At 38.9% G+C, this 21,251-nt stretch overlaps 3 protein-coding genes across 4 annotated transcripts; all 3 read left to right on the top strand.

Annotated features, from left to right (window-relative positions):
* The first annotated feature begins 1,291 nt into the window (after nucleotides 1-1,291).
* slc25a38b (solute carrier family 25 member 38b) lies at nucleotides 1,292-10,151 on the top strand. 2 transcript variants are annotated; one of them, XM_079460860.1, is made up of 9 exons: nucleotides 1,292-1,528; nucleotides 1,913-1,985; nucleotides 2,171-2,295; nucleotides 5,001-5,125; nucleotides 5,882-5,966; nucleotides 6,478-6,657; nucleotides 6,775-6,943; nucleotides 7,050-7,216; nucleotides 7,861-10,151. In XM_079460860.1, the coding sequence occupies exons 3-9, from the start codon at nucleotides 2,281-2,283 to the stop codon at nucleotides 7,981-7,983; spliced, it is 864 nt and encodes a 287-aa protein (XP_079316986.1). In that variant the 5' UTR covers nucleotides 1,292-1,528; nucleotides 1,913-1,985; nucleotides 2,171-2,280; the 3' UTR covers nucleotides 7,984-10,151. The 2 variants fall into 2 exon arrangements, with proteins under 2 accessions (XP_079316986.1, XP_079316985.1); XM_079460859.1 differs by lacking the exons at nucleotides 1,292-1,528; nucleotides 1,913-1,985; nucleotides 2,171-2,295 and adding an exon at nucleotides 4,190-4,452 and having other exon boundaries at nucleotides 7,861-9,841.
* A 123-nt stretch (nucleotides 10,152-10,274) lies between these two features.
* On the top strand, nucleotides 10,275-13,212 carry rpsa (ribosomal protein SA). Its single transcript, XM_079460646.1, has 8 exons — nucleotides 10,275-10,365; nucleotides 11,463-11,634; nucleotides 11,724-11,842; nucleotides 12,134-12,379; nucleotides 12,446-12,574; nucleotides 12,661-12,829; nucleotides 12,910-12,948; nucleotides 13,060-13,212. Exons 2-8 carry the CDS (start codon nucleotides 11,502-11,504, stop codon nucleotides 13,152-13,154), a joined length of 930 nt encoding a protein of 309 aa, XP_079316772.1. The 5' UTR covers nucleotides 10,275-10,365; nucleotides 11,463-11,501; the 3' UTR covers nucleotides 13,155-13,212.
* A 1,578-nt stretch (nucleotides 13,213-14,790) lies between these two features.
* Nucleotides 14,791-21,096, top strand: ift56 (intraflagellar transport 56). Its single transcript, XM_079459675.1, has 17 exons — nucleotides 14,791-15,271; nucleotides 16,058-16,204; nucleotides 16,298-16,390; nucleotides 16,466-16,580; nucleotides 16,670-16,719; nucleotides 16,804-16,949; nucleotides 17,127-17,298; nucleotides 18,035-18,212; nucleotides 18,295-18,350; nucleotides 18,433-18,486; nucleotides 18,579-18,642; nucleotides 19,635-19,723; nucleotides 19,807-19,890; nucleotides 19,987-20,056; nucleotides 20,197-20,303; nucleotides 20,386-20,519; nucleotides 20,621-21,096. The coding sequence occupies exons 1-17, from the start codon at nucleotides 15,269-15,271 to the stop codon at nucleotides 20,730-20,732; spliced, it is 1,674 nt and encodes a 557-aa protein (XP_079315801.1). The 5' UTR covers nucleotides 14,791-15,268; the 3' UTR covers nucleotides 20,733-21,096.
* The last annotated feature ends 155 nt before the right edge of the window (nucleotides 21,097-21,251 follow it).

Genomic DNA, 21,251 nt, shown 5'->3' on the forward strand with positions numbered 1-21,251 from the left:
CTTCAAATATATCAGTGCCTTTGTTTTGTCTTGAGATGCACACCAGGAATGTATTCTTCATAGGCATTTTTATAAAAGCGACATAAGATATTTGACTAAGGAATAGTCCTGCCTTAAAATAAGCCCTGGATGTGACTTCGGGCATCAGTTTAAGATTGGTATTTTTTGGTTTCTCTATAATGCCATTAAAGGGATAGTTCACCCAAAAATTATCGTTTACTCACCTTTGTGTTGTTGCAAATCTGCAAAAGTGTCTTTGTTCTGATGAGCACAGATACAAATATTTGGAAGAATGCTTGCAACCAAACAGATTTTGCCACCCATAAACATTTTGAAGAATGTCGGACAGCAAACCGTTCAAGGGCACTTTGACTATCATTGTATTTTTTTCTGTTATGGGAGTCAATGGGGCGCAAAATCTGTCTTAAGCATTCTTCCAAATATCTTTGTGTTCAAATACACTTGCAGATTAGGAACAACTCAAATGTGAGTAAATGATGACAGCGTTTTCTTTTTTGGTTGAAGTATCACTTAAATTTTTCATGTAGATGCCTTGACCCCAGACCCCAACACTGTGATAAAAATATTTTTATCAGGGACTCACAAACATGACTTAAAACTGTGTAAAAGTGCATTAATATAAGTAACGGCTAAAGGAAGATCAATATATTTTTATCAGGGACTCACAAACATGACTTAAAACTGTGTAAAAGTGCATTAAAATAAGTAACGGCTATAGGAAGATCACTATATTTTAGACCACTAGAATATTTTGTTTAGTGAGGTCCAATTGGGTCACATTTACATCAAGAACAAAAAGTGTAGATTCGTTTCTGAAAACACAAGTGTGGACTATTAGAATGAACTAAATTCGGAGTTTGTATAATTAAAATGATTTTATACATATAATAGGACATTTCATTCGTTTGTATTAAATTCACAATTACACTCCTTACATCCTTAATAAATGAAGAATGACGGTGTTTAAACCTCCGTGTTCCAGTGGGGGGCATCTAAAGACTGTACGGGAGCGCGTGCAGTAACGGGGTGACCCCGCTGGAATAATCGGGCTAAAACCGGTTCGATCCCGAAGAGAAGTTACGCAAAGTTACGCAAAGAAAACGGGTTACGCAAAGTTACGCAAAGAAAACGGGTTACGCAAAGTTACCAAAGAAAACGGGTTACGCAAATGACGCAATGCGCCAGCCCAGAACTTCCCTGCGTAACTTCAAACTCGCGTGGCATGTGCGACATCGCGTCGTACTAAGCAGATGATCGATGACCTCAGGTTATCGCGCGAATAACTCAAAAGCCGATTGCCCGGATCAGTCTCGCGATACCAAGATGTCATACGTCATGCAAAGTGCGCAGCGCCAGCGCTCTCCTCAGACGAAAGTGATTTGGAAACTGTTGTGTAACATATTCGCAAGTCGGTAATCTAGTATTTTTTCGGGCTGTTATTTTGCATGGGTCGTTTTAAGAAAATACGCCGCTAAAGTTACAGGAAAGACATAACGCAGTTTATAACGTAAGTTGAAGCTAATACATTTTGAATGGGGCAACGTTGATTTAGCATACCCGCTCGGCTAACTGACAGAAATCAGCTGTTGCGTCAGGTTGTCTGTAATATTATAGTGTCAATGGGTCAGTTTTGTGTGTTTGCACACAAACTAAGTGTAATGAATTGTTATCTGTCGTATAAATGGAATCGTTTTCTCTGGTATGAGAGAAATTAGCATTAGCCTGCTTTGACAACTAACGTTAGTTGATATCTTTATTATACAGTAACTTGTGTGCGCAGTTCTCGGCATGTAAAGATGACTTATGTAATGCAGCTGCTCAGTTATATTTCGTAAATGAACCTGTGTTTTTGTTTATAAATGATCTTTATTCCCCTCTTGTGTGTGCGCAGTGACAGAAGGTAGAATCCGACATGATGAAGATCAGCCCTTACTCAATCTTCCTCTTCGGTCCTTGACACACAGGTTAACCTTTAATTCATGAACTTTACACAAACATACTGGAACACTTTGTTTTTATATCATCATCGATGCATTGTATGCTATGACCTTTAATGCACCTCACTTCAGTGTATTATTGGATGTACTGTTAGGTAACTTAGTGGTTGTTTGAGTAGGTTGGGTATTGAATGAATTTCTCTCTTATTTAGACTGAAATCAAAACTCGGACGTGTCAGACATCACAACGGCCACAGAAAGGGTTCAAAGGAGGGAGTTGACCTCTTCCTCTGCGCAAGCTTCATCATCCTCGCCGTCTACAATGGAGATTGTCCTGGTGAGTTTGTGCTGTTCCTGTTTGATTTCATATAAATCTGAATTTGATTTGAATGAATACTCTGTGAAATATTGAGTGTCGTTTTTACAAAGGCTTATCATGAACTTGGTTGGGTAATATTCAATGTCGTGCTTTTGCTGTCGGAATTGAGACGGCAGAATGCATGTAACATTAACACGTGCTTCAATGTTTGACATTACTAACTATAACATTGGGATCTAACATAGAATTTTCAATAGACTACAGATACATCGAGATCGGTGTGATATAATGGCAATATTTTATATGAAGAATAACGCATAGCCAGCCGTCTGTCATCTCAGAATAAACCCATCAGGTTTTGTTTTACCCTGAAGGGGTTCACTGTACATTATATTGCTTATGCGTAAATGATCAGACATGAAATGGCATTCATTTTAAATATTAGATTTGCTTATTTGTAACAAATGCAAACCTTCTGCTAAGAAAGGGAAAGACCAAAAGTTCAAACAAGACAAACTTTTTTCTACTTTTTAAATATAGGCCTGGTTTCACAGAAAGGGTTTAGCTTAACTTTTAGTTAAATTAGTATATTTAAATTACCTTTATAAAAATGTCTTAGTAAAAAACATTACCGATGTGCCTCTTGAGACTAAACAAGGCCACTGACAAATATAAAGATGTTAACGGGAAAGTTATTTAAAGTTCAGATGGCTCAAAAATTCATTTTAGTCTGGGACTAGCTTTATGGCTTGTAATAATGCAGGCAATAATGAAATATAATTGAAAAATCTACATTTTGTAAGTATTGAACTGCACCCGTCAAGATAACTTGCATTGTCCGGATAAGTGTGTTATCAATTTTAGCTGTTGTTATCTGGGAATAACATACTTCAGAATGTTGCAACTGACCAATCAGAATTAAGAATTTCAGAGAGCTGTCAAATAGATATATTTATAAGGTTTTTTTAAGACAATAAGGCAGTTTGATCAATGCAAATAAGGTGTGCATTGAAAGACTAACACTTATTTTACACAAATTGAAAATAAAATATGCATAATCAATTGAAAGGCTTGGGAAACTGTCACTTCGGTTTATTTGCTGATATATTATCTCAGAAAATGCAGACATCAGGTGATATACCCGTCAATCACTAGTATAAAATAAGGTTTGACTCCGTCTAAAGATCTGTAAAGCATTACACTGCTGCAGAAAAGATGAAGAGACCATTTGAGAGACAGTTTTTCTGATTTTAAAATGTACTATTTAAAGTTATGTGTTTAGGTTAAATTATCATTTTCCTGTAACTCTGTGAACTACTAACAATATTTTCTATCATATTTTAAATAAAAATATTGTTTCTATTTGCATTAATTTGAAGAAAATGAAAACGGGAGAGACAGGTGAGAAAAACAGGAAAGATGCTCTGTATTTTTTCAGACCTCAAATAATGTAAAGAAAACAAGTTCAGATTCACTTTTAAGCAATATAACTGTCATATTTAGTCATGTATTTAGAAAAAGTTAAAAAAAGTGTATGTGATAACTTTTTTATGTGGGTTTTCATGTGTCTTGTCATGCTGTCAGTCTTTCACGTTGCTGTTGGATGACTTTATGTCACTCCTGAGGTTTATTTAATTGAAACACAAACACTGGAGTGGAATGACCGCAATACATCTAGAAGTGCTGATTTGAAATGAAAATTTGGAATGGTCTCTTCATTTTTTCCGCGGCTGCATACTGTGTATCCCTGCTGAAACTTTGTTGGAATTGAAGGATTCAGTACATGCTTCCAATGGATGACCCACATTCCCTCTGTCACATCCACTCACGCTCGTATTCATATTGCCTTATGCCGTCGGCGACTGTATGAGTCATGCTGTCCTCAAACTGGCAAGAGGAGAGGAATACAAATGGGCAGAGAGATATCGTGCGTGTTTAGGTGTGAGGCAGCGAGGACGAGGATCTGCAAGCGTGGATGCTTGTGGATTAAGCCATTGAATGCTCCTGCAGTGGCTTGGAGGGGGGCGAGAGAGATTGCTGGGCATTGTGTTGGGGAGGGAGAGAGAGATGGGGGCTTATTCTGTCATGTGCTGTTAGAGGCAACAGAAAGTGTGAGAAAAAGAGATGCAGGAGAAAAAGGACCCTCAGCCCAAATCTGCCAGCAGCCTGGGAAAGGTAGGGCAGATTAGTCAGTGCCTTAATGTGTGTATCTGTGGCTTTTCTGTAGTATGTGTGTGTGTTGTGTATCTCTGGAAAGCTCTGCGTGCGTTTTCATGCGTCTGTGTGAATCGCAGCGCTCTGTGGATAAGGGCGGTAGTGCTCCTTGAGTCTCGGTGCATGTGTCGTTGTTGCTGCTAACTGTGTCAGCGTGTGATTGTGCCTCTGTGTTGGGTGTGAATATGATCTATGTGTAATCAAGCACACACATGCCGTTTTGCGTTTTGTTTGTTTCATTTGCATAGTGTAACATGCAAATGACAAGATGTTTGGTGTCGGTGCAGAGCATCAAATCCAGATTGGATATTCTGTGCTTGAGAATATGAGAATATCCTTTCATCTGGGATGTCAGTGTTGCTCAGCTTGCTCTTTTCAGTGTGACGTTAATATCTTGTGGTGTTATGTGTAAATTCATGACTGTACAAAAGAACTGTTCATCCATTTTTATTCTCTTTGACCTTGGCTTTCTTGTTTTCTTAAGTGTTTCTCTGGGTTTGTTTTCTCAGGCTCATCCTGCCCTGAAGGCCTTCATGTGCGGCTCTCTCAGCGGCACCTGCTCCACTCTGCTGTTCCAACCTCTGGATCTGGTGAAGACAAGACTTCAGACCCTCCAGAACAACATGCACCCGGGGTGAGACTACCGCAACCGTCAATGACTCTCACTGACCGCGTCTGCTGACCTTCTGCCTGGTTTTTGGTAGAACGGCATGACTGAAACATAATTCAGATATTTTTCAGTCTTTTTAATGCCCTTCTAACAAGGGTGTAAATTGCACCTGTACGCCCACATACTTTATGGTGGGGCATATGAGCATCAAAATAGTTTATATTGGAAGAAAATATACGAACATGAAACCCTTGATATTGTCCACAGACTCGAATGACCCCTGAAATTGTGTTGCTCAAAATGTTTGACTGCCTGACAATAAGAGCAAAGCCTGACTTGTGTTGAAGGAGGGACCTGAATCATTTTTAGAGACCGCAATATTATAGAGAGAAGACTTGGGATTACCACCTGGCAACCACTCAAAACACCCTAGCAACGAATAAAAATGCACTACTCTGAGCACATTAGCAACTGCATAGCAACACCTCCAGCATCATATCAGCAAAATTGGTTTGGGTTTGCAGTATTTGATATAGTGCCAGATATAAGGTTTACTTTGGGTGTGACTGTGTCTTGTCTGTGTTTATACAGTATAACTGTCTCTCTGTGTGTTTCTGTACGCTGTGTGGATGTGACACGTTCTCTATTATTAAGCTGTCTGCCTTTCTCTGCTCTACAGAGAATAACATATTCCCATGCCAAACTGCTATTATAAATAGCCATTTTGTTCTCTCTGTCTGTGGTGACATGACCATTTCTATTTGTGTCTTTGTCTCTCAGGGCTCCTAAAGTGGGGATGATAACAGTGTTTTTAAACGTGATCCGCACAGAGAAGCTGCTCGGCCTGTGGAAGGGGGTTTCACCGGTCAGTTAAATTTACATTACGAATGTACATTTAAGCATTTAGTAGATGTTGTAATCCAAAATACATCCAAACAATTTATCCTAAAAAAGATAATATGAGATGCGATAGATGATTAGAAAAATACATTGATGAGAGATACAAGACATTAAATAAGTTCAAGCGTTCACAGAAACCGTGAGTTTTCCGATGTTTCTTAATCAGGTAGATTTAGATTATTTCACCTGCGAAGAGAGAAAAGAGTTCATTGTTGGACGCTCAATATTATTTAGTCTCCTCACAACAGCATCAGTGATTTGATCTTGTCTGGCTGAAACAGAACATGGACGCATGAAGCCTAAAATAGCTTTTAGCTACAAAAGCATTCTGTAATATTCTCACCAACATTTATCTAAACAAAATAAAATCTATATTTCTGTTGTCTTAATTAAAACGAAACTTTGTAGACGCCTGTTTGTGTTGCTTGATGTAAAACCCATCCATCACAAAGTTTGTCTCTTTGGTCTTCCTGCAGTCATTTATGCGCTGTATTCCTGGCGTAGGGATCTACTTCAGCACATTTTACTCGCTGAAGCAGCATTTCTTTCTGGACGGGTCTCCAAATGCGGGGGAGGCGGTGTTGCTAGGGGGAGGGGCTCGATGCGTGGCAGGTGTGGCCATGCTGCCCATCACAGTCATTAAAACTCGTTTTGAGGTGAGGAAAAAATAGCTTTTAATACAAACGCTATATTCTGTTTATTTACTACGATTGTTTGTCATTGTAAGGAAGTCCTGTTATATGTCTTATGAGTATATTTTGTATTTTCTTCAGAGTGGGCGATACAACTACGCAAGTGTTGCTGGAGCTCTCAAAAGTGTGTGTCAGAAAGAGGGTCCGAGGGCTTTGTATTCTGGGCTCACGGCAACCTTGCTCAGAGACGTCCCATTCTCTGGGATATATGTTATGTTCTACAGTCAGGCCAAAAAAGCCATACCACAGGGTGAGTTTATATGATATAATGTGTATTTGTAGTTTTCTTGAACATATACTTATTTAGAAGGATCGGGCATGTTTTACTAATGTCTCTCTCTTTCTCTCTCACTTAGAGGTCAGCTCATCATCTTTTGTCCCCCTGGTTAATTTCGGCTGTGGTGTGGTTGCTGGTATTTTGGCCTCTCTGGCCACTCAGCCAGCAGATGTGATAAAAACTCACATGCAAGTGAGCCCAGGACTGTATCCCAGGACCAGCGATGCTGTACGTTTCGTTTATGCTGTAAGTATCAGAGGAAGTTATTTACTTGCAATGCTTGCGCCTTTGAGCATTTGGGACGCCAGAGTCAGCAGAGTACTTGCCGGTTGTATAACACCGTAGAAAAGGAGGATTTTGGGCTGGCAAATGTGGGTTTTTTTTAGATAAAAAGAAGAAAGTAATATATAAGCGATTTGACAAATCCTCTTTACATTGCTGAGCACTTCGTTAGAACAAACCAACTCGATAGTGTTATACGACTGGAAGTTAGTCTGGGGACTCAGGCATCGCAAAATCTCACTGCTGCCATCTTGTGCAACTACCCCAATATTTTATTGACCTTTTGAAAATCTTAACAATTATTTTATTGACCCTTAAATCTTTACGAATATAAAATGCAGTCAGATACAAAATGAAAATGTTATTATTTTAAATTTCACATGACGTCTCTGATCTAGTATTGGTCTAAGAAAAGAATATTAACATAAATAGTAAAAATAATACAAAAAACGTATTATATGAGGATCTGAAACATGCTAGGCATGCTATTACATCACATTACAAACAATAAATGCATTGTGAATTTTGTTGAATTCCTTGACTAAAGGGAGCTGTATAGTTGTGGATGGGGCAAAATATAGTGACTCGTATTCATCTGTGTGTTTCAGGAGCATGGCTTGAGTGGGTTTTTTCGAGGAGCGGTTCCTCGTTCTGTGAGGAGAACCCTAATGGCTGCGATGGCCTGGACGGTGTATGAGCAGCTGATGGCTCGCATGGGCCTGAAGTCTTAAGCAGACACGCTTTATCTGTGGACTTTCATACCGTGTGTGATAGTAACAGAGTGTCTTTGACCTGTGCAGACGATGACAGACCTGCACATGTACAATTGTCTGTTTATGTTTGTATTTTTAAAGTGAGTTATCTTGTGAGACCTCTGACAGTGACATTCCTAAATCGCCGCAGTGTGGGTATGTCAGCCTTAGACTGTTGACGTCTGCAAATTCAGACAGATGTCTGCACTGAAACATACCAATGAGAGACAGAGCGCTCAAAGCAAACACAAGAAAATCCTCCTTTTGGCAACCGACCAATGAACTCTCAGTGGCCATTTTGCCAACAACGTTTTTCTGGGCTCCGGTGTTCTGAGACCCTTCTTAAGCCCAGTCTCCTCAGTTAAAAATCCTAGTATAGGAGGAGACTTAATAGTTTTATAAAGCTCCAGCGCTCAGACAATCAGACTGAATTACCCCAGGGCTGAGAAACTGGACTAACACCACACGACTCATCCACAGACCCTGATACTGACTGATATTTGTGGGTCTCAATGCGATTATCATGCTGCTGATCTTTTGTGCTGATGTAAGGAGAGACGGCAGACGGGATTCATCTGCTATATCTACAGAAGAAAATGAAAACTGAAACTGGAAATTGCGTGAAATGAACAAGAGTTTCCTGGGTACAGAGAAAACCAGGGCATTGCGTGAACAGGAAATGACTACATCATTATTAAAAAAAGATTCTATAGTTCCAGAATGAAGGTGAAGTATGTTTACACGTGTCAGTGAGAAATACTGCAATTTTATTTTACTCTGTGTGCAAGTGTGTTGTCAGTCCGTTTTTGTGTAAAACCTGCTGTGAGACACCATCGTGTCGTCAGTGGTGGTCAGCGTGAACATGACAGTGTGGTGGTTTTGGGGGTCTCATGATACCCAAAAAATATGTCGAGTGTCATATTTAACCCCAAAATAAAAAATTCCTGGATTATAGACTGTTCGGATTTTTGGCATTGTGACATGAGACTTTATCACAGTCTTTATTTAGCAAACATTTTTCTAACAATTTGAAGAGAAATACAATTTTAAATGGTAATTTAACAGTGCAAGAAATCCTACCGGTCGTTCAACGCGAGTTGTCTTCATGCAGATGTAAGATTACTTTTATTTGTATTTGATTTAGAAATGTGACATGTTTTAATGAAATTCAACTTTGTGATTTATCAGGTTTTTTTCAACATTTTGTCTTTGTGATGATACTTTGCCTACTAACACTTTCACACATGTGTGCTTGAAGTGTGACTTTACATTAATAATGCACAAAGAAATGTTGGCGGTTCATATCATGTTATGTCAAGTATAAGGTCGACCATTTAACTCGAAAAATGTCATGAGCTAAATTCAGTACAGTAATTCAATAATTTTTTTATTCCTGTGATTAACTCAATTGTTTATCCTGACACTACAGGCTTGACCACTGCACAATAAAAATTGTTTAATTTCCATGATGTTTAGATTATTGTAAAAACAGTTGGAGTTAAGGATTACCAACCTGTTCGTCCATTACATTTGGATCACATTACATTGATCTCCACATCATAGTTTGTGAAAGCACTTTAAATTCTCTAAGTTAACTTCTTTCGAACTGAATCTGGTTGGTATGTATGGGAGTGTCGGTCAAACTTTGCTGTATGTGAGCCTTTGTGCTGTACTGTGAAGATATTTTGCCTTCACACAGTCAGTATTTTATCCTCAGCATTTCTAATTGCCATTATTGTTGATATTTTGTTTGTGTTGAAATGCACAATGTTGTGCCTATGTTAATATATGACTTCAATTGTCCCATTTTATAAATAAATGTTATGAGGTTTAATGCAGCCGGTTTTGGTTATTGAGTAAAGATGCACTGTGTTCATGTGCTTTTGCCACCATTTGTTTAGAAGTATACTTAAACCAAGCTTTACACGTTTATTAAATACTTAAAGCACTCCAAAGCAAGTGGACACAAAATATAATTTTGATATTTATTGTATTTTTCAAGATTTTGCAGTACTTTGGTATAACAATTGTTATTTCACAAATGAGATGCTGTATTTTTTGTTATTATGGCTTAAATAACAAAAACAAACCAACTGCAGTTTCATTGATCGTAATTAGAATGCACAACAATAAAAACATGATTTTTGAAAGATGTGACTGAAGTAATATCATGTGGCACGTTTCAGTTGTGGTCCTCCACCAGTAGATGGCGCCATTACGTGATGGAATAGACGATCAGAGTACAGAGTAAGAAAATGCGACGTCTGATTGGCAGACATCAGACTATATATAGTACGTAGTTTCCTGCGCCCGCCCTCTTTTTGCCGTGAGGTGCAGAACTCCATACGGCGTTGTCTCGTGGTAAGCAAATCTTCGTACGTTTGAGCGCTTTTAAAACGTTGATTGTGACCAGAGTCGCTTCGGCGGAAGGGAAACGTAACTATTCCGTAATGATTCACGTTTAACGAGAAAATTCCCCCTCAACTCAGTTTAAATGATCGATGTTTTAAACACGTCGTGCGATCGGCCCAGCTCCGTGAAGCGCGTGCGCGCCAGTGTCGCGTTCTGAGGTAGTTTATAAATCTGACCAACTTGACTTCACTGTGCAGTTGATTCCTTTTGACTTGACTTAGTTGATTCTTTTTTTAAACTTGTATAATATTAAAGTACAAATATTACGACAGTTTTCGAATTACCAATGCGTTTTGCATGTACATGTTCTAGCTCGCGTGCTCTTTGTAACGTTAATATAAATGATCCAGGATCAGATGCGCAAACTTCACGCACACTGTTAAAACCCGACACTTCTGTTGGTGTTCGGGCGTCGGAAGTGTGCTAAAGTGATCCAGCCGGGTTTTCGCAACGCTAGAAGGGCTCATCTTTGCCCACGAATGGGGTTAAACACCCACCCGAGCTACATCTAAGAGCTTATTTACGAAATGAGACGACGTTCTTTTTAGATCACGTGTTTTTATGCATTGATGTGGAAAGTTGATTTTGCTGCAATGAAACTTCAAACAAAGGTACTGGTGTCAAAAACATTAATAACTGAATTCCTCGAGTCAGCATAGTGACGTAAGCACGTCTGACTCCATTTCTAGAAAACTACATTCATCGGGTTTAAGTCATTTCACCTTATTTTATTAACCAATCCTCTTATGTACGGAGAATAAATGACCCAGATTTGGTCATACTGTTGGATTGTGGCCGGAAAGATTCTTAAACTACTAGACGTCAAACGCAGTTGTGCGCGGTGTGTTTCTGAATCTCATTCAACTGTTTAAAACGAAGAGAAATACTTTGGGAATGATTAAAAACAGACATATCATTCGTATCAATCAAACTGCATTTGATTTGATGTTAAACATAACCATAAAGAACATCTAAAACAAGTTATTTTGGAAACAATTTTCATTTACCACACACACTTTACGAGTTGTTTTTTGTTTCCCTTGCAGCTTTTCCACTAAACTCGTAACGCAGGGAAAGTGGTCACGATGTCCGGAGGTCTGGATGTCCTTCAGATGAAGGAGGAAGATGTGCTTAAGTTCCTGGCCGCAGGAACCCATCTGGGAGGAACCAACCTGGACTACCAGATGGAGCACTACGTCTACAAGAGAAAGAGTGACGGTAAGAGAAAAGATGACCAGGCAGCCCAAAGCTGTAACCGTTTGGCATTAACTAGTTATTTACCATTTACTAGTTGTGTTTTACTGTAGGCGTGTACATCATCAATCTAAAAAAGACTTGGGAGAAACTCCTGCTGGCTGCTCGTGCTATTGTTGCCATTGAGAATCCAGCTGACGTGTGTGTTATCTCCTCCAGAAACACTGGCCAGGTAAATGGAGAACTTTTTACGATGATGATTTGTCAGAAAACAAATGTTATATTACAGTAATTTGAGTGCACACTTTTAAAGCCTGGCACTGCTATCGGTGTTCAGGTGTCGGAAGTGTGCTAAAGCAAGCAGGCCGGGATTCGCTAACACCATTAGGGCCGACGTGCCCAATGAATGGCGTTTGATAGCAACCTGAGCTACAAGCTACTCGCATTTCGGTTTTTGTAGCCCACCGTATGTCTGCTTGTGCCCTTTTTAAAAGGAATCATGAGTATGATGTTTTTCTTTTAGAGAGCTGTGCTCAAGTTCGCCTCGGCCTCTGGTGCCACCACCTTCGCTGGTCGTTTCACTCCTGGAACCTTCACCAATCAAATTCAGGCTGCTTTCAGAGAGCCCCGCCTCCTGATTGTGACCGATCCTCGTGCTGACCATCAGCCACTGACTGAAGCCTCATACGTCAACATTCCAACCATCGCCATGTGCAACACAGACTCTCCTCTGAGATACGTCGACATTGCCATCCCCTGCAACAACAAGGTACTGCTGCTTCTAGGTGTGACACAAAACTGAGTTTTTTGAGAGGCTAATGTTTTTTGTGTTTAGGGTCACCACTCTGTGGGTTTGATGTGGTGGATGTTGGCTAGAGAGGTTCTCAGGATGAGGGGCACCATCTCCAGAGAGCATCCATGGGAGGTCATGCCTGATCTGTACTTCTACAGAGATCCCGAGGAGGTAAGATGCTGCCGTTTGGTTGATATATTTAAGCTTGGGTCATTTGATGCGATGGTCTGCTCAACGATTCTCTTTCCCGCCTCTAGATTGAGAAGGAAGAGCAGGCTGCTGCTGAGAAGGCTGTTGGTAAGGAGGAGTTCCAGGGTGAATGGACCGCCCCTGTGGCCGATTTCACCCAGCCCGAGGTGGCTGACTGGTCTGAGGGTGTTCAGGTTCCATCTGTCCCCATCCAGCAGTTCCCAGCTAGCGTTGAAGGTAAGCCTCTCATCTTAGACTTGGTCAATGTCTGAATGTGCTGTAAAAAATCATTTTCTAATGCTATATTGTCATTTTAGCTGCCCCTGCCAAGCCTGCGACTACAGAGGTGTTTGCAGGTAAGCTTCCTTTACATTAATATAAGGCGAAGCTGTGGAGATCAGAATCACACATTGAATTCATAGAATACACAAGAATGATGTGTAATTTGAATATTTTCTTTATAACAGAGGACTGGAGTGCTCAGCCTGCCACAGAGGACTGGTCTGCTGCCCCCACGGCTCAGACTGGAGACTGGGGCGGCACCACCGCAGACTGGTCTTGATTGAAGTTAACCAGAGTCCAGTCACAACATTGAACAATAAACCTGGTTGTTTAAAAGATTGTTTGCGTGGTGTTTTGTCTGCAGCCTAAAATAAGTGATAACAATGTGAAAGGCCGGATCATCAGGGCTTTTGTCCACCTATTCCACTACAATTCTAACAGGCACCAGTTAATGCATCTGTGGGCTTTTGGCAAGATCTAAGACCGAATACACATTAAATTGATATAATTAAAAATGATAGGGTAGGACTAAATGATGCTTAACATACACGGAGCCCATTTGCATTGCTTTAGTTTTACAAAGCGTTCATCATTCGAAAGCTTAAACACATTTATGAGTTCGCAGTCAATGACATGTAAAAGAATAGGGGCGCTCGTATAAGGATTTAATGCGTTTGTGTGAAGTTAGCTAGACCTGTTGTTCTATAACCTAAAGGCTCTTCACAAGTAAAGATTGATGGCTTCGGTTTTAATTTTGTGTGACCGTGTTAAAACCGTTGTTAATTTTAGGTTTATTTTTCTAGTGTAAAAGACATCACCCCAGTTGGGAATTGCACCCACAATCCCTGGATTATGAGGACAATCCTTTATCCATTAGTCCACTGGTGCTTATATATAGATGGTCATCAATATCCTAAACGCTTTGCCCCTATTTCCAGATCTTTTTTTAAACATAGCATTTAGGACAATAATTATATTTGGTTTTAACTAATCTTGAATAATATAAACTATATTGATATGAAATAATTTGTATGCTCTCACCCAAAATGCTGGTTATTTTATTTGTAATGGGTTTCATTTTTTCATCTTTATTCATTTGTGTAAATACAAAAATAGTTTTTTAATAGATTGTTGTTAATATTTGTTGTTCACATATTGGAACTGTGAATGACTTAAAACCAAGAGTTTAGGTTGTGCCCCAGTCGCAGTTTATAAAATGCACAAAAGACTGGAAATTATTATTAGTTGCTTTCTCAATCTCTTACATTTTCTTTTGGAGGAAAAACTGCAATATACAATATTTATTTGATCATATGTAGTGATGCACAAAGTTAAATTCTTGCCGAAACGAACATTTAGGATGCACTTGGCTGAAAACCGATACCAAAAGTAAAAATGTATTTCAAAAAACCTTTTGATATCGTTTTTTGCATAATATTTATAATAATGCACTTTATTACTCCCCAAAATGTTGCATTAAACAGAATATACAAGTTAAAATGTAGACAATTTTATCTGCACAAATTCCATCTTATTTTGCATTATTACAGCATCTGTTCTAAAACAAATTGATCTGAGGGACCCCCAAGTCCATTTAATTTCTAATGGGGGTCCCAGCCCCCTTATTGGAGCACTGGTGCACAGTACTGGACACTTAGCACTCACTAGTTGTCCACTACACCTCAGTGTGTTGTAGCTGTATCTCAATCAAATGTTATGCGGGATTGTTCTCATGTAAATGCATTTCGATGAAAATATATCACCCCAGATGGGACTCGAACCCACAATCCCTGGCTTAGGAGGCCAGTGCCTTATCCATTAGGCCACTGGGGCTTGCAGACAACATCAGAAAAGTGAGCTCTATGATTATATTATTTTATATCAGAAATTATTTTATTTGATCTGGTCATTGAAGTATTTTAAATCATATTTCTATTCGCAAGCTTACAATACAGAACCGTGCGTGTATCACAACGCTTTCCACTTAATGAAGGATGCGTTGCTAAGCAACAGCCTGACGCCTCGCCACCAAACATGGCAGTCGAGGTTAGCTAAGAGGAGGATTGAGAATGAGATGATGAAGATATTTGCACGTGCTTTACGATTCAAGACGTGATTAATTTAATTAAGTAAAAGTCGACAGTGTTTAACTGAAGATATTGCAGACCTGTTGACTCGTGCGCAGAAGCGAGCGCTTGTTCGCTAACTTTAGCTAGCTGCTTAGCTATCTGTGCTAATTTACTATCTGCCTTATTTGTTTATTTGACATTTGTATTCAGTTCTAGCTCGTGTTGTGAAATATTTCGCTGGCTATATGATGGCTGGAATGTTATTATAGTGATTATATAGCGGTCTGCTCAATTCATCACCGGGGAGAGTCTGAGCATCGTCACCATGGTGAGTATCATGCTAGTGTGTTGTATTCAGATCACAGAAAATGGGCTTTACAAGTAAACATGTTGTTTTAATTGCTCATAATTGTATTCTTTGATTTGTCGGCAGTTACACAGTGTGGATCCGTTTTGTTATGTTTTCATTGCAAATATATCCTACAAAGTATTTTTGTCCTGTTTATAAATAACAAATATCGACATTTGCTTTTCGTATCTAATACATTTTTAATAACATTTCCAAACAATTTTTGTCTTACAATTCATTTAGCTTCACGATTAAACATTTAGAATGTTTAGATAATTGTTCTATAAACCAAACAAAGATAATTAGTAAGAAAATCATTTTAATAATAATTATAATTATTATTAGTACTACAATTATTTACTATTTAAACCTATAACACGACAAATATTAAACAATAACAAATACTAGAATACAAGCAAAACATTAATTGCAATAAAATGCTTAAAACAAAGTTTAGAAAAGATTTTATTTTTTTTAACAAAATCTTTTTCTAACCTGTGTGCAAATGATTGTTTCATTGTTAATTACATAACCGCAGCGATTAAACATAAATAATATTCATCAATGACAGAATAATATTCATAATAACACAGATAAAATAAGACGATTGGCTCAGGGTGTTGTCCCGAATAAGTAGATAAATAAACATTTGGAGTGTGGAGGAATTAGATATGCACATTAAACAAAAATAAATGATTGGAAACCTTGGCTTGGCAGCACTGTATACTACACCCTGACTGCAAATCTGTTGTTTCTGTCGTGAAGATTTTGTCTCGGATGAAACCGGCTGTGGGTGGCGAGACATCCGCCAGTTCCAGTGAGAAGAAAAGAAAAAATAAAACGAAAAAGACCCCAAAACTTGAGGATTATCTTAATCATAGAGACTATCTGGGAGCCCTGACTCTACTGGAGGTACAAGCAACATTGATGTCAGTAAATAAGCGCTGAGATTTTATCTTCATGTCGATTTGACCTTTGTACCCTTCGAACGGTCTGTAATGTCAGTTCCAGCGTAATGGCGGGGTGTCTGTGGACCACGAAGATCTATGGATCGTTTACTGTGCCTTCCATCTGGGGGACCACAAGAGATCCATGGAGGTTAGTCACAGAGACAATTGATGTGTGAATATATGAATATTAAAATCTCACTCATAAACGTATTGTTATGTTTAGGAGTACAAGGCCATGACTTTGAAACCAGATTGTCCAGAGGATGTGTGGGTGTATCTGGGTTGTACTCTCTTTTTTCTGGGACTTTATAAAGAGGCTGAAGAGGCGGCACTGAAGGGTTCGTCATCTCTTTTTTTCATAGGTGTAGCTGTCCGTGCATTCACGCAAACATATCAACCAAACGCTGCCATGTGCTTTTGTTTTCAGGACCAAAGTCTCAGATTCAGAATCGCCTTCTCTTTCATTTAGCTCATAAGGTAAAAAAGCCTTTGTCTTATTGATGTTATTTGCATTATCATGAAGGCGTCCGACGGTGATTTGCTCTGTTTTTCTGTCTGAAGTTTAATGATGAAAAGAAGCTGATGGGATTCCATCAGAATCTGGAGGACGTGACGGAGGATCAGCTGAGTCTGGCCTCCATTCACTACATGCGCTCTCACTATCAAGAGGCCATTGACATCTATAAACGCATCTTATTGCAGAACAGGCAGGTCACAACATGCTGAAGCAACCATGCCGTTGTCACATATGCGAATAAAACAAGCAGAGATTTTAACTTTAGAATCCTTGTGCAGTTTTTTGTTTTCCTTGTCAATATACTCCTAGTTCAACAACGGTAAAAGCTGAAACGTTAAATAATGATGTATATCTTTCAATTCTACAGAGACTTTCTTGCCCTGAATGTGTACGTAGCCCTGTGCTACTATAAAATGGATTATTATGACGTATCTCAGGAGGTTTTGGCCGTGTATCTACAGAGTATTCCCGACTCCACCATCGCCCTCAACCTTAAAGCCTGCAATCACTTTAGACTCTATAACGGCAAAGCTGCCGAGGTACTTTACCGCACGTTCTAACACAGTGTTTCTGTTTACGGCATGAAAACAGGTCAGTTGTATTATAACAAGCAATATGACACTTATACTGTACCATGGTATGTGTGAATACTCGATTCTGATTGGCTGGAAGGTGTGCATTAAAACCGCTTAATGCACGGGGAGTTGTTTGAAATGAAGTGACAAAAACAACTATAATTTTAATCTGTCTGATCAAAAATTGCACTGTAAACATCAATGGCAGCTTTAACTTCGCAAATGACCGTGGTATAAGCGGCATAATCCACGGCTAGCCGTGCATTAAAGGATTTTCTTGGCCTCCACGTAGCTGTGGATTATCCCTTACTTACGTATAATGTAGGTGGTTATAAAAAACAAGTTAGGCAACATTTTATCACCTTATCACAGGAAGATACAATTTCATTATTATGTCATTAATATTTTTAAGGACAGAATTTACAATGCATTCACTTGATTTTGATTTTATTTGATTGACTAATGGAAATTGGCAACAATAACAATGTCATCGGCTCGCCCATGCAACCTTGGTTATGTTACCAGAAGTAAGGGCTGTTTAAGAGGCATAATCTTTCACAAAAGATGATGAACAATAAGCATTTCATTAGAATAGTGTGCGCTGATCAATAAGGCTAATGTCAGTTTTACTATGAACATAAACAGGGATTAGATTTTTGTCTGTAATGCATGTGTATGAATTGTTGTCTCCCCCTTGTAGACGGAGTTGAAGAACCTGATAGACATCTCCTCCAGCTCGTTTCAGTTTGCCAAAGAGCTCATCCAGCACAATCTGGTGGTGTTTCGTGGCGGCGAGGGAGCGCTGCAGGTTCTACCTCCTCTGATTGATGTCATATCAGAGGCAAGACTCAATCTGGTCATTTACTATCTCAGACAAGGTGATCAGACTAGACCTCTTGTCCTTAAAAGATTCACTGAGACTAAGCAGGTTTATTATTAACTGTGTCATTTCATCTTCAGATGACATTCAGGAGGCCTACAAACTCATCAAAGACCTCGAGCCCACCACACCTCAGGTATTAATGCAATGTGAAAGTTAACTGGATTACAGTTTGTGAGTGTTAAGAGTGAGTGTTAATACTCTGGTGTTATTTGCAGGAGTACATTCTGAAGGGGGTGGTGAATGCAGCTCTGGGACAAGAAATCGGATCGGTTCGTGAAGTTTATCCGTATCTGTTATCACGATTATGATATTTTCATTTTTTTGTGCTTTTTAAACATTGGTTTGTGTTAATTTTTAACAGAGGGACCATTTGAAAATTGCCCAGCAGTTTTTCCAGTTGGTCGGCGGCTCGGCCAGTGAATGCGGTAACATCATTGTTTAGGCTAACCATTACAATATTAGCGCTGGTTCAGCGGCCGAGCCTCTGTGCTGTGTGGAAGAGAGCCAATGACTGGCTTCGTATTCTCCACACACACCGAACTTTGTCCTAGATACAAAAAAACACATTTAAAGGTTCAGTTTTGTGTCTCTTCTGTAATATTAAACTCAGTGCCGGTCAGCAGTGGATTAATCGAGAAAATGCGAAATACGTGTCTATGCAGCCCATGAGACTGAATTCATACGTGCATACTGTATATACCAAACTATGAAGCTGTTTTTTATCTTTAGTAGAAGATAGGGGTATAATTACATCACTGCGTGCAGGAAAAAAAAGAAATGTTGACGCAGGTCAACCAATAAGATTAAACAGATGTCATATTCTAAAAATATGGCTGTAGTTCTATAATACATGCCACAAATATTGTTACGCTTCAATAAGCGTTGGTAAAGTTAATCATTAACTAAAACTGTTCAAACATTTCTGTTTATTCAAATCAAATATATTATAAAATTAAATACTACAAAAAAAATCATAAACGAAAATTTGGAATATTGCTTTAGCAATAAACTGAAGTGAATTAAAATTGACTGAATTAGTACTGAAAACAAATAAAAAAAGATCTAAAACCGAAATAATATTGCATGGCAATATTATAAATGTATAAATAACAAAATGACAAAATGATATAAAAGGAAAATATGAATAAAGCTACAATAAAATAAACTAAAATAACTCTTTGCACACGGTTGATGCTTCAACTATTTTAACTGCAGATGACATGTGCATTTGGCGAGTATCAGATTTTTAAGCCATGTGTTATATTATGGTTCCTATCACAGTTCCACTGGTGAATACGTGTCAATAATTCTGCGGCCGGCTCTAATCTTGACCAAACGTCTCTGTGGCTGATAGATGTTAACTTTGTTTCTCTGGATATAGTTAATGACTGATTTCTCTCTTTCCTCATCCTATAAGACACAATACCAGGCAGGCAGTGTATGGCCTCTTGTTTCTTCCTGCTCAAACAGTTTGAAGATGTTCTTATCTATCTCAACTCAGTCAAGGTAATGCATGATACATGTGTTTAGATTAAGAGCAAATAACATGAATGTATACAAATTTAGAAATGGATCTTGTTTCCATGTAGAGTTATTTCTACAACGACGACACATTCAACTTCGACTACGCCCAGGCCAAAGCAGCGCTGGGAAACTACAGAGAAGCTGAAGAGGTATCACGTGTGCTTCAGTAAATGTGGTTTGAAAATCAAATGCGTGTTAATGATTCTCAAGGGCTTTGACACTTAATCTGAATTGAATGTGAACAGGTGTTCCTGTTAATCCAGAACGAGAAGATCATGAGCGATTATGTGTACCTGAGCTGGTTGGCGCGCTGCTGTAGGTTCAACAATATCTCTTAGAATCGTAATATTTTCATACAATGGACATGACTGGCTCAATTGTTGAAAACTTTTCTTGTAAGAAATTGCAAGGTGTTTTTTGAATAGTCGATTTACTGATGTCATTCTCTGTTGTAGACATTATGAATCAGAAGGCGCGTCAGGCGTGGGAGCTCTATCTGAGGATGGAAACCTCATCAGACTCGTTTAGCATCCTTCAGCTCATCGCAAATGACTGCTACAAGGTGATTCTTCAAAAACTGCAAGGCGCGATAAGAGAGGTTGCTACGGATACGGTTCTCTGTGATGTATGTGGTCTTGTTTCAGATGGGACAGTTTTATTATGCAGCTAAAGCTTTCGATGCTCTGGAGAGATTGGATCAAAACCCGGAGTACTGGGAGGGGAAGCGGGGAGCATGTGTCGGAATCTTCCAGCTCATACTGGCCGGTCGAGAGTCCAGGTACGAAACTAAACGTTGTTATTTGACAAGATTGACTGTATTTCAGATGAACGTTGCTCAATGAATGGCCTCTGTGGTTATATTTGCTGTTGTTTCTGCAGAGAAACGCTGAAGGAGGTTCTGCCAATGTTGAGGAACAGTGGAAACCCACAGGTTGAGTACATCATCCGTATTATGAAGAAATGGGCCAAAGACAACAGGGTGCTTGTCTGATTGACTCACATCAGCCAACACACACTAACACTTCTGCTTGATCACAGTAGAGGAATCATTTGTCCGTGAACAGGAGCGTTTCTACCTTTTGTAAAATAAAAACAATATATTAGTTTTGTTTTGTGAGCTTGTTTGTCTATTAACAAAATGTGAGGAATGCAACATATCACATGCATCTTACGAATAAAAGACCTTGTGTTATTTACGTTCTCTAAGATCTGTGAGTTCACCACATGGGTAAAAATAAAATTCTATTTTGTTATATTTGTTTAAACGTCAGCTAATGTAAAATATTTTTCAAGTGCTTTTCTGTTTCAAATAAAGTCTCTTAATACGCTAAGAGAAAAATAAACTGTTAAATGATTTCTCCTGGGAACGTCCGTATTGCTTTTAACGGGGGTCATAAAGTTATGTAGTGTAGCTCTCTGGCATTAAACTTTAAGTGTTCACTATGCAGTTATAGTGTCAATAAACATTCTCAATTTGTGTTTTTATTAAAGATATTCAAAGAATATATTT

Source organism: Barbatula barbatula (genome assembly GCF_947034865.1).
Source record: "Barbatula barbatula genome assembly, chromosome: 7".
Lineage (NCBI taxonomy): Eukaryota > Metazoa > Chordata > Actinopteri > Cypriniformes > Nemacheilidae > Barbatula > Barbatula barbatula.